This window comes from Ursus maritimus, unplaced genomic scaffold, assembly GCF_017311325.1.
Source record: "Ursus maritimus isolate PB19 unplaced genomic scaffold, ASM1731132v1 scaffold_15, whole genome shotgun sequence".
NCBI lineage: Eukaryota > Metazoa > Chordata > Mammalia > Carnivora > Ursidae > Ursus > Ursus maritimus.
This window is the reverse complement of record NW_024423897.1, coordinates 59,679,348-59,692,571: the sequence shown is the minus strand read 5'-3', so window position 1 is coordinate 59,692,571 and position 13,224 is coordinate 59,679,348. Positions and strand designations below refer to the sequence as shown.

The 13,224-nt window shown below is 48.8% G+C and overlaps 1 protein-coding gene across 1 annotated transcript in view; it reads left to right on the top strand.

Moving 5' to 3' along the window:
• ADAMTS16 (ADAM metallopeptidase with thrombospondin type 1 motif 16) overlaps positions 1 to 13,224 on the top strand; it is a 146,955-nt gene that overhangs the window by 33,350 nt on the left and 100,381 nt on the right. Inside the window, exons 3-7 of the mRNA XM_040630187.1 lie at positions 4,531 to 4,789; positions 7,343 to 7,542; positions 8,347 to 8,430; positions 10,585 to 10,744; positions 12,541 to 12,646. Coding sequence (XP_040486121.1) covers positions 4,531 to 4,789; positions 7,343 to 7,542; positions 8,347 to 8,430; positions 10,585 to 10,744; positions 12,541 to 12,646 — 809 coding nt within the window. The remainder of the gene's footprint in view (positions 1 to 4,530; positions 4,790 to 7,342; positions 7,543 to 8,346; positions 8,431 to 10,584; positions 10,745 to 12,540; positions 12,647 to 13,224) is intronic.

Sequence of the window (13,224 nt, the reverse complement as noted above, 5' to 3'; positions counted from 1 at the left end):
TTGGGAAATGAAATGCCTTTTTTTCTACTGAACTGAATCACGTTTTTATGTGTTGGTTGATAGCTGACTCTCTTGTAGAGGGCTCGCGGAGTCCCCCGAGGTACTTTCGGAACCAGTGTGATGAGGCTGTGTACCATTGCAGGAGAAAGAGACTCTGTGCCTAGACATTTATATATCTCTTCCTCATTTCCATTTGATTTTTCTGATTCATGCCACTTTTATGGACAGCTTCTATTTTTATTTTAATATTTATTTATTTATTTATTTATTTATAGAAGTGGAGATGGGGAGGGGCAGAGGGAGAGAGAGAATCTTAGGCAGGCTCCGTGCCCAGCGCAGAGCCCGGCACGGCGCTCCATCTGACGACCCTGAGATCATGACCTGAGCAGATGCTTAACGTACTGAGCCACCCAGGCACCCCTTAATTTTTATGTATTGAAGCATGGTTGGCACGCAATGATACACTGGCATCAGGTGTACAGTGTAGTGATTCTCCATTTCTGGGGTTTACGCTCCCCACAAGTGTGGCACCACCGTCACCATACAACACTCTTACAATTCCAGTGACTATATTCTCTGTGCTGTGCCTTTCACCCCTGTGACTCATTCTTTCCATCACTGGAAACCTGGGTCACCCTCCCTCCCCTTCACCCATTGTGCCCATCCTCCCATCCCCTGTCCCTCTCGAAACCATCCGTATGTTCTCTGTATTTATGGGTCTGTTTGTGTTTTTCATTTTCTCATTTGTTTTGTTTCTTCGATTCTACACAAGTGAAATCATATGGCCTTTGTCTTTCTGTCCTGGCTAATTTCACTCAGCATGATACCCTCTAGGTCCATCCATGTTGCAAATGGCAAGATTTCATTCGTTTTTATAGCCAAGTAATATTCCATTTTATGGACAATTTTTATAAATAGATACATATCGAGATAAACCTACCAACTTTCTTCTTTTTTTACAGAAAGCATTGACTAATATCACTATGTTCTGCACTTTATTTTTCTCACTAAATAAATTTGGATCTAATGCTATATCAGTAACTGTCTAATTGTTTTCAAATGCTGACATTGATTTCCAATACACAGCAGTCTCATTTAGATAACCTGTCTTTCATCAGGGGCATTTCAAATAGTTCTCATTTGGGGGGTTATTTTATCTATTTTTCCTATGATAAACATCTTTTTCCATATCTTGGGTGTATATGTGTTAGAATTTTCTTGAGGTAACTTACTAGCTACAGAATTATTAGGTCAAAAGTACATGTATTTACAATTTTGAGAGACACTGCCAATTCTTTCCAGAAGTACTTTACTAATTTGCTAATGTTCCTCACATCTTGGCTGTAGAGGGTCAGCCAGCAGGATAGACGGGACACTGCTTCTCATCGTGGTTTTCATCTTCTTGCTAAAATTGAAAGTAAAATCAAACCTTTTTTATATAAACCTCTCCCCACCTATGAGTTGCCTTTTTCTTATTTGTCCTATTTTGTTTCTTTCCTTTTCCTTTTTTTTTTAAGTTGTATTACTTCTTTATTTTTTATTAGTTTTTATGGATTGTTTTTAAGGGTCATAATTTTTGTCATTTGCATTCAAGAATTTCCCCTAACTTGTCATTTGACTCGATGGTATTTTTTTTAAGATTTTTCATTTATTTATTTGAGAGAGAGAAAGAGTGAGCAAGCGAGAGAGAGAGAGAGAACACCAGCCAGGGCAGGGACAGAGAAGCAGACTCCCCGCTGAGCAGGGAGCCCAATGCAGGACTCGATCCCAGGACCCCAGGATCATGACCTGAGCCAGAGGCAGACGCCCAACCGACGGAGCCACCCAGGCACCCTGACTTGCTTTTTAGCCATATTCAGTGTTGAATTTACCCAATTTTATCAATCCATTTCTTCACGGCTTCCTGATTCTGTTTCATTTGCAAGCGTCTACACCAAAGTTACAAATATATATTTTATTTGGTCTTTTTAATTTTTGTGGTTCTTTGCTGCCTTTGGCCATTATTTTGGTGAATGGAATGAAGAAGAAACCTAGATTTGTTTTTTCCAAAGAGCTGACCAGTTTTCTCAGGGTCATTTATTGCATGATTTTCTTTCTTCCTCCTAACCGAAGCCCCTCCTGTGGTGTCAGCTACACTTTCATGCTATTGTAGCTGTGTATTCTGTTTAACTGATTCGTCTGTGGAAATCCAGCAAGTTTTAACTGTGAATAAAATGGCTCACCACAGTTATCCTACTGGGAGCCTCCACGTTTCCTTCACATGCATTGCCGAGCAAGAAACAGTGTTGCCTCAGCATTAGCCTAGCCCGTGTTCTTTCCGTCCTTGCAAATGCGATACAAGTGTTAGATGAATTTCCCTATGTACAATGATTTACAGAGCTGGCCGGGAGAGACCCAGGCCCCGGGAGAGCTCCTTTGCAAAGTTGGGAGGACACTGGCCTTTTTCTGAAAGCCTGGTGAATAATCCACCAGCTGACATCCCGGTGGCTTGTGTGGGCAGGAGGGCACTGGACATTGATGAGTGTCCAAATAAATAGTCTTGGTTCAATAAAGAACAGCTTTAATAAGCAGACAACATTAATCTTCCATGATTTATCTACCCTTTTAAGTACGCTTGCAAACTAATGATGCAGCAAGATAACAGAGTTCCTTTTTCTGTATTTTTTAGTGTCTGTTGATTGTAAAGGAAATCAAAGCATCAGTCTTAATCAGTTTTATATTCTCTGCATTTAATGAAATCGGGGATTGACTACTTTGTTAATGACACCTAGGAAGCCCTCCAGCTGCAGCAGGTCTCTTTTGCCCAAGGATCTGGTCCTCTCAGCCCCAGGCACCTACAACGGAGCCTTGACCTGGGCGAGGGGGTCACTTTTGGGACTGGAACAGCTGCCAAAGGTCACAAGAGTTTTAGGTGTGGAAGCAGATCTCTTTTGCATGCTTTCTGTGGGTCGTGCTTTTAAAATACATTCATTGTTAAGTCCTACAAACTCATGATAAGCAGCGAGCCTAATCTCCACTTCCTCGAGGGCAGCACAGCACAGAGAGGCTGAGTGAACTATTGAAGGTCACATTGGGAGCATTCCTGGAGTTGGTTGTGCCGGCTGGGGCAGTGGACTCACCCGGCCGCTCTCTGACCCGGCTGGGGGTCCAGAGAGGCATGCCGAATGCCACCAACTCCACGTTCCCCAGGAGCTGATGGTCTTCCAAGAGGTGATTAATAAGGCAAGGAGTAGCTTACCTATCAGGAAAGGTTCTTTTAAGGTGAAAAATGAATTCTTTTTTTTTTTTTTTTTTTTTTTTTTTTTTAGTTTAACACTTGAACTGATTACTTTCAAAAGTGTGGAGAACCTCTTTGGGTCGTGTTATTACACAAGGGTGCTCATGCTATCCAGGGTTAGTTTAAATGCAAAAAGGTTGAAACCTTACTGGCTCCAGCTGTTCTGTCCTTCCACGCTTGTCTCTTCCTTGATAGCACTGTGAACTTTCAAGCGAGGTCCTACAGGAGTTTTGCTGGTAGAATTCTAGAGGACACGGAGATGCCCAAGTTACTCACGTAGAGCACTGTGTGGCAGGTGCCGGCTACCCCTCTGGGATGCAGGGCGTGAATCCCAGGTATTCGGCCTTTCCCCTGCCAGGTGGTACTTGGGCCCCAGGAGGTCTACCCCCCATGGTGCTGATGGCTTCCTTGATAACATGCCACGTTTACCCTCTGCCCCACCAGCAGGAACTCCAAGGCCAATGCTTAATCTCTGAACATCCAATAAGCTTTTTCTCTCCCACCCCCAACCCTCCTGTTCCTGAGAGTTGTGTCTGTCCCTGTCCCGAGATCTAAGAAGGGCTTCCCCAAGCCCGTCATCCCACCGCGTGCAGATACGCAGACTCACACGGGGTGGCCCAGCCCAGCACGGAACCGCATCTGGTGGACAGGGACACACAGCAGCAGCCCCCCCCCTCCAAGTGAGAGTCAGACTCGGGCTCTGAAATCAGAGGCACACTGCAGACATTTTTAGTGTTTTTATGGGTTAGTTTTATCCTGTTTCCATGATACCTTGCTGAGAAAGACCTTCCTGACACCCTCAGTAAATTCTCTTGTGCTTTCTTCCGGATTCATCTTAAGTAACACTTTTATACCGAGTGTTGCAAAATACTCAAGTTTGAAAGGAGTCGTGCAAAAGACTCTGTCAGGGTTGAAATGTTCTCTTCCTGTGTGGGGCCTCCCCGGCGCCCACACTGACGTCTGCGTCTGTGTACTTGAGCTCTCTCCTCCATCCTGTGGTCCGAATTCCCCCGTTAGTGTACCAGGAGCGCCCTCTGCTCCTGGCGTCAGGTCGTGGAACACCTGCACGCAGACCTTCCCGAGCAGATGCAGGTGCGAAGACTCATTGATGGGTCTCCGGGTGCTCATTCCCAGCCCAGGCGTTGGAGGGAACGCGCGCTTGTGAAGGAGTAAGAAAGAGGTGAAGCCGGGAGAGGGGGCGACCTCTGGTCAGAAGGTATAACCGCATTTTCTCTCTTCCTCTCTGTTTCCAGTCTGGCATGATAAGAACCCAAGAAGGAGATTACTTCCTGAAGCCGCTTCCTTCCCACCTAGTGGGGAGACTGCAGGACCCCGCGGGGGCTGGGCCCCCCTCCCACATACTGTATAAGAGATCAGCGGAAGTGCGGGCGCCGGGGGCTCCCCAGGCGGTCATGACCGAGAGGGACCGGGAGCTGGGGAATCCGCACCTGCACGGCGGCACCAACCTCCGGCACCCACCGAAGCAGCATTTCTGTGGAAGACGCAAGAAATGTATGTAAGGGCGATTCTTTTTGTGCATTTACCCATTCGGACATTTATGTAAGCCCGTGGAATGTTTTAAATGTTCTTCAGAGTAGTCTGCCCACGAGGTGGAATGACCAGACCGTCTTTGCTAAACTGGCGTGATGATTCCATCGTCTGTGTTCAGTCTGCACCGTCTCTCACGGTGGATGGACAGATCATGGTAGGTTTTTTTGTTTAAAAGAACCGTTCCCTGGGCAGATAAAATGACATACTGCCCAGAAATGCAGAATCCACTGGATGTCTTCGAAAGAACCTGGCATGTCTGCTCGGTAATTCTATCGTTTCGAGGTCTGGATTTATGAAAGCCCACATAGTTTTCTGCGAGGTAATTTATCTCCATACATATTTATACACTGTACTCCACCACATCAAAAGGACAGGCTAGGCATGACCGAATTTACCTACGATTTATCACCAGCGCTTTGTGGAAGTCCTTTGTTGTGTCGTGAACACTTAGGAGGCGATGTGATAGTCACATTTTATGTGGGAGCCTCTTACAGTTCAGGAATGGGAGGTCAGTGTTTTCTGGAATTTCTCTCACGTCCCTCAGCTTTGCCTCCAGCAACTCTGTATGGATTAAACTTTCCCCCCATGAGCCCATCTTCTGCCAGCCCTTCTTTCCCTGCCGGTTTCGTTGGCTGCTGTATCCAGCACCCTAAAATAGAGGCGGTCGTGTTGCAGGGGAAGAGAGTGAATGACGGTGGTCACTCGGTACTTAGAGCACAACAGCAAGTACCACTAAACCGTCAGCACCTGTGTGTCGTCCGATCTCACACTGTCCTGTAAATAAAAGCCTTGTGCTGCATCATGTGAACAACTCAAACCCAGACCGACTAAGTCAGGGGCTTGGTCAGCAGCAGGAAGAACGGACTGGGAACAGAGGGAGGCGAACAGGAGTCTGAGAGAGTCAGGGAGACAGAGGTAGGACGGGTGTAGCCCAGGGTGTCGGCATCAACCGCCTGAGGCTGCATGGACAGGGAGCAGCAGAGGGGTCGGCGGCAGGGGACAGGGCCGGGCAGTCATAATCAGACTTGAGAAAGCGCCACAAAGTGCCTCTTGGAAGACATTAGTGATCTGTGTGCTGCGGTTTGGTTTGCCAGAGATTTCTGTCCCTTCCCTGCTGGGCACACGGCAGTTGTGTGTGTGGCCGGGGCCCGCGTGATTGGCAAAAGTGGTGCACGCTGCTTCTCGGCTGAAGCCTGTAATTCTCGAGACCTCTGCTCTTCGTGCGTGGATATTTCCATGCTGTTTATGGGGCTTTGCACTACCCTGGAGGAATCCCAGCCTTCTGGCTCTGTGAGGTTCACAGTACAAAGATTCTTCCCACTGGAGTCCCTGGTTCAGAAAATGGGCATTTTGGGGGGTGTGTTTAGGCACCTGTGGGAAGGGACCATCACAGGCAGATGGATTTGCTTAAAATCAGGGGTGAAGCTGTACCAACGACTCTGAATTGGACACCCATTTCTGACCCTTTCTAGGGAGGGGCGCAGCAAGTGCCGTTCCCTCCCTGTGCCTCGGTGGCCCCATTCGTCCCCGGAGCGTGTAGAGAGATGGCTCCTAGGGTAGAGTCGTGTCTCTGCATTTGCATTGAGTCCTTGACACGCGAGGAGTGCTTTAAAGACTTTGCCTGAGCCCTTATTATCCTCCACAGGGTTCATTTAGGTTGCAGAGTATTTTAGCAAAGAGATAAAGTGCACCGGATGTGGGTACCCGTCAAACAAGATAGCATCTTCTGGCAGCACGGTCCGTGGACAGAGTTGTCATAGCTCTGAATTAGTGCCCCCTGAATCTGGGTAATTTGAAGTCCACTTTCACGTGAAAAGCTTTTCGGAGGCATCCGTTCAACCTAAGTGTCTTTAACATAGTGTTAACTAACCGATTATAAATGCCCAAACTACTTTTAAATAGCTCCAAGAGGACAGGGTATATTTTGTCTTGTAATGAAATGAGGTAAATATATAGGGCGCTTTCTAGGAAATTCAGCTCTGCCGTGAAGTGGATCTGTGTCACGTAGTTTTTAACCCATTTGAAAGACGACAGACAAACCCTTTATGCATCCAGACACGGGAATCAGCTGTAAAAAGAATCAGGCCATGGAAATCTTTCAAATAAGCACACGAGGCAAGATGGAGCTGTGGTGTGTCCCTTGGTGGTTCCACGGCTTTGCCAGTACGCGTTCTGCCCAGGCCCGGTCCACGAATCCTTCTGCCAGTGGTCGTTGAGCTTTGTGCTTCTGCGGCTAGAACATGGGAGCCTAGGTCCTCTCTCTTTGTTTCAAATCAGGACAAAATTACACAGAGGTAGATCCAGTGACGGTTTCCATCACATGTACCTTATATGAACTTTATTTACATTTCAGGTTCCACTTTGGTCCAAGTTCTGTATCACAAACTCTTAAGGGTTATATGGTTCATACATGCACATTCATTTTGAAAATCCAGTTTCTATGTAACAAGTTCCACCGCTGGTTTGGGGTGATGACTTGGGCTTTCGTTTGTTCTCGGAACACCCCCTCCACAGACATGCCCAAGCCTCCCGAGGACGACCTCTTCATCCTGCCTGACGAATACGTGTCTTGCTTACGGCCGAAGCGCTCTCTCCTGAAGTCCCACAGGAACGAAGAGCTGAACGTGGAGACGTTGGTGGTGGTCGACAGGAAGATGATGCAGAACCATGGCCACGAAAACATCACCACCTACGTGCTGACCATACTCAACATGGTAGGAAAGTCCTTCTTGTTGAAGCCACGTGTGTCATTGCCCCTAACAGGGTGTGTGCGTTTGTGTCTCACGTGCGAGAAATATGGTATCTGTGATGACTCCCTCACTCTTACTGTGCTCCAGTCAGAAAAGCCGTGTTCAGAACTTCGGAGAACACCATAAAGAGGGGAAACAATCCAGCCCCCTCTGTGAGCCGGGAGCATGGTCTGGGTGGGTCAATGTCTGTGTTTACCAGAAATTTGTAAGAGGATACTGAAGGTGCAGCAAGCCTGCTTATGTGTGATTTCAGATGGCTCTACAGACATGCCTGTCTCCAGGTACACTAATATTTAAATACTGAATATACAGCATTTTATCTCTAAAGTCAGAAAAGCTACAACCCTGTAGGCTGCCATCTTGGGTAAAACGTCCTGTGTCCCAGATTGGCAGCTGCGGTGGTGAGGAGGAGCGACGAGAGGCATCGAAGCCGCACTTGGGAGACTGAGAGACACGTAGATAATGGAAGACAAGATCCCAGGTCACCTAAGTGAGGTTTCGAGAAATAGTTGGGATGACGATCATTGGAAAACACACCTCGCGTTCTGTCTCTGCACCCCTGAACCTGGGTGGCATTGCTGGCGTCCCGTCTGGTCGCCTGCCCCGTGATGAGGATTCAGCACTTGCTGTACCTGTCCGCCTAGCGGTATAAGAAAGTCGGCATTGCTGTGTCACAAGAGCACGGGGACCCGCCGTCACCGGCAGGACTCTGGGGACGGGGGAAGTGACACCACGTGTGGGGCTGACACGAATGCCTGTCTTTTTCAGGTGTCTGCTTTGTTCAAAGATGGAACGATAGGAGGAAACATCAACATTGCGATTGTAGGTCTGATCCTTCTCGAGGAAGAACAGGTAATCTGTCTTTGAATCTGCCAGCTGCTTTTCTCCAGAAAAATAAACACAAAGTGAGGCTTTTTTTCCCCTTAATGTGATCCTTCTGTGGATTCTTGACTTTTCCCTCCCTTAGGAACAAAAAGTGTTTAATATTTTGTGTCTAATGCAATGAGTTGCTTATCAGTTCCTTTAATGATTTTTCAATTGTGTGTGAGTGTGTGTGTGCATGCCTGTGTGTGCATGTGCGCGTGCGTGTGTGCAGAGGCAGTACGTCGTACTCTCTTGGCAGGCGTCTGGGGAAATAGAACAGAAGCGCTGCCCTAGATGCGCGGGTGGGAGCCGCACTGGGACACAGAGCGCACAGTGTGTCTTCTGCACCTCGCACAGCGAGCTTTCAGGCGCCCTGGAGGAACTGAGCCCTTTCTGCTCTTTGCTAGAAGACGAAAACGACAGTGAAACCTGACTGTGGGGCATTGTTGTTTTCCTCTGTCACCTCCTAACTCCTGAGACTGACCGCACTAACCCTGCCACCTTCAGTCACGGACTGTGTTTCCAGAGAGGTTCTGGAGTAACCAGCACGTGCCTCTCACGCATCCAGACCCCTCACGCTGCTAGATCTTGGTCGCAGTGCATAGAAGCATCTCGGCACCTCCGTCCCAGTGTCCCTGTGTAAAGGCAGGGGCATGCACTTCCGTTCGCAGGGAGGTCGTATGTGCACATTTTGTGGCACAGGTAACGGGGCCGTCTCAGCCACGCCGCACTCTCACTTCTGCTTGGCCCCAGCTGATCGCTGGCCCCGCACAGGAGGAGTGAGCCGCCCTTGCCGATGTCTTAGCAGGGTCCCCCGTTGGCCGTGCTTCTCTTGTTTGTAAAACAAAGCATTTTTTTAGCTGAAACCTGAGATCACTCCTGAGATCTAAGATGCCTCCAGACGGGAGCTTCTGCGGTGCTGCTCTTTTGCTGGACAGGATGGGGCCTGCGGGGGCCAGCCTATTTCTAGCCCGAACGGTCAGGAAGATACGGCTTCATTGTCTTTGTGTGAGTGAGCGTCTGGACGGGGGGTGCTCAACTGGCAGGGCGTCTCAGGTGACAGGTTAATTATTCCTTGCATGAAATCATTTTCACCTTGGAATTCATCCAAGCTGCAGAGAAGAAGCGAGGTTATCTTTTGATCGTGCACCTGTGTTAACTCTGATTAATGCGGCGTTCCTGGAAATCACCTGCTGAAGAACGCGAGGCACGTCCCCGGGTGGATGCAGGCATTGGGCTTAGGTGCATTTGACCCTCCGCAAGGACGAAATGAGCCCTGAAGGAGAAAACACATTCAGCGAGCGAGAAACGCACATTTCAACCCCACATCTAGTCATGAAGGTTTTACTCAAGGTGCCCTGGAATCGAGCTGTTTAATCTGGCTTTCTCTGAGGGAGCCACAGGAAGAAACAGTAACACCGTTCTGATAACTCATTGCAGCCTGCTCTGCAGGGTGTTCCTGACCCCCCACTCCTGAATTCCCCGTGTGCGCGGGCGGCCTTCCCTCTGACAGTTCGCTGTTGCGCTGCTGGAACGTGGGGTATAGGGCTCGGTGGGATGTATCCTGCCGAGCTTCCTTCTGGCTCCAGTGTGGTTTCTAGAGAAGAGCTTTACCAGTTGACCTGCCCTTTCTCGTTAGCGTGCTGCTTCTGTAGGAAAGTGACTCAGTGTAACACTGTCATGATAAATGGTAAGAGTTGGAAATCCCACTTGCCCGGCCTGGTTATGGAATCAGCTGTCTAGGTGTATTTTTGTGCATGTGCAAAGTCACATATAAATGGTTCTGTTGCCTTACATACGTTTACAGAGTGTTTTCAAAGATTTTGATGCAGGCACTGCATGCACGGGGAGTCAACTTTCTTGGGGCATTGAAAATGCATCCAGGGTCAGCTAACCACATCCCTCATGTCCTGGTGCAGAACTACAGAAATGAACGATCGTGTCCACCCTGACTCTGTACCAGTTTTATATAAGACGCCCTCCTTTGGATTTTAATCCGTGAAATGAGTCTATCAGCTTATAGACCATTCGGATCCATCTGCATAGTTGAAATTTGAGTTACTGACGGGCTGATGACAGTTGGAGTAACACAACTGCCTGGTGACCTGTTTCTCTCTGTTGTCATGGGGTCATGTTGTGCAGCCGGGGCTCGTGATAAGCCACCATGCGGACCACACGTTAAGTAGCTTCTGCCAGTGGCAGTCCGGCCTGATGGGCAGAGACGGCGCACGCCACGACCACGCCATCCTGCTGACCGGTCTGGACATATGTTCCTGGAAGAATGAGCCCTGTGACACCTTGGGTAAGACCCTCCCACGGAGTTTGGAGGAGCACGTGTGTGCTGTGCACACTCGGGGGCCCAGGACATGGAGGATTTGCCCCTCGTGGCAAATCCATAGTGGAAGCCACTGCTGAATACGGCTGTAAGCGCAGATGCGCTTCCCTGGGGGTACTTTGGCCGAACAAACTTGTGCGTTTATTCACCCGAAGTGATGACCTCACAAGGAGCGGTCAGTCCCTCATAGATTCACGAGTTCCTGTCTCTTCTAATTTATGAAATAGTTTCTCTGTTTTCTTCTCCCATGAGTGAGATGCAAGGGTGTCCCATTCTGTGCAGAAACAGTACATTTATGAATGTGTGCAGGGGTGTTATAGCAATATTGTATTTCTCGTTTTTCTTTTGTTGTATAAATACTGATACCTTAGCGATTTTTGAAGATTTTTTAAAATTTATTCATTTGTGAGAGAGAGAGCACGTGTGCGTGCATGAGGGCAGAGGGGCAGAGAGAGGGAGAAGCAGGATCCCCGCAGAGCCGGGAGCCCAGTGCGGGGCTGGACCCCGGAGCCAATCCCAGGACCCTATCACGACCGGAGCCGAGGGCAGCTGCCTCACTGCCTGAGCCACCCAGGCGCCCCTGAGTGATGTTTTTTTTAATAAATATTTTATTTATTTATTTGAGAGAGACAGCCAGCGAGAGAGGGAACACAAGCAGGGGGAGTGGGAGAGGAAGAAGCAGGCTCATAGCGGAGAAGCCTGATGTGGGGCTCGATCCCACAACACCGGGATCACGCCCTGAGCCGAAGGCAGATGCTTAACGACTGAGCCACCCAGGTGCCCCAATCTGAGCGATTTTTTACCATGCTCATGAGGCTGGCTGTATCTTGGAGGGAGCACTTAGGGGTTCTTCTCACCGTATAGAGCACAGTGTGCTATTGACTAGGGTTCTCCTGCACATTTTTTCTGAGTCTGCATTTCTTTTTGGGGTCTTACTCAGAGCTCAGTCGAATAGATGTTAATTGTGACTGCTTATTCCTGGAGAGGCCTGCTTATGGCGCGGGGCCTGGCTGGCCTCTGAGACCCGGACTCCGGGGTGCTTCCCAGCACCCTGCTGGACGAGCTGGCTCACTGTGCCCACACTGCTTGCTCGTACAGATGATGGGGCTTCCGTGGCACAACTGTTTTCCTACTGGGAGTCTGGAGTTTGGGTCCACGCCAGGCAGGGCTGCTATCCGATTGGCCCTGGATAAAATCCTTGGGTCCTGAGTCTCTAATGAGCCTGCCTTGTGTTTCTGGGGGAGTGAGGTGCATCCCATGTGGTTCCACTGGGAGAAGACTCTGGAAACTCCTTCATGGTTTCCTCTAGACCTCCCCCCATGCATGCGCTCCCATTGCTGATTTTGTCCTGCATCCTCTGGTATCGCTATGAAACTATACCTGGGAGTGTGACAAAGCCTGAGTCCTGTGAATCCTTCTGGGGAATCCTTGGATCTGGGCTAGTCTTGGGGACCTCCTGACACACCCATTCGCTACAGTCCTTTTTTATTCAGATTTTTATATAAAAAGGCAGAAATCCTCTCTTCTACTCTGCCCCAGTTATAACCTTAACATGAATACCACATAGAGCCATGAATTGTTTTCCATGCGGAGAGCAGATCCCCTGCTTGTCCAAGAGTTTCCCATTCAGATGTCACCGCATGAGGGTGAGAAACACACTTCTCTGAAGGACAGAGGGTAAATATGCGGATATGATACACCTTCTTTCTTCAATGTATTGCAACAACACTGCCGTAAATTCTTTTGATCTCTACGCCCCATAGGATTTGCGCCCATAAGTGGAATGTGTAGTAAATATCGCAGCTGCACAATTAATGAAGATACGGGTCTTGGACTGGCCTTCACCATTGCTCACGAGTCTGGACACAAGTAAGTGCTCTCCGTGGGAGGGTAGATCCTGGGCTGCTTTCCCTACTGGATGATTGCCATAGAAACACCGATTCATTAGGTCAAGTCTGAAAGGGGCATAACGTATATCCAGGGAGAAGGTCACTGACATTCTCCATAGGACATGGATCCCTTAGGTACTTCTTATGTGGTTTTGTTGTTGTTGTTGTTTTAATTTTTTTTTAAGCAGGGTTCATGCCCAGCATGGAGCCCAACATGGGGCTTGAACTCACAACCCTGAGATCAAGACCTGAGCTGAAATCAAGTCAGACACTTGGGATGCCTGGGAGGCTCAGTCAGTGAAGCATCTGCCTTCGGCTCAGGTCATGATCCCGGGGTCCTGGGATCCAGTCTGCATGGAGCTCCTTGCTCAGCAGGGAGCCTGCTCTCCCTCTGCCTCTCCACCCGCTTGTGCTCTCTCTCTCTCTCTGACAAATAAATAAATAAAATCTTTAAAAAAGAAAAAGGCGCTCAACCCAGGTGCCCCTTCCTAGGTTGTTATCTTAGTGCCTCACCGTGCACCGTCTAAAGCCGCGGCAATTCCCACATTCACGCTCTCC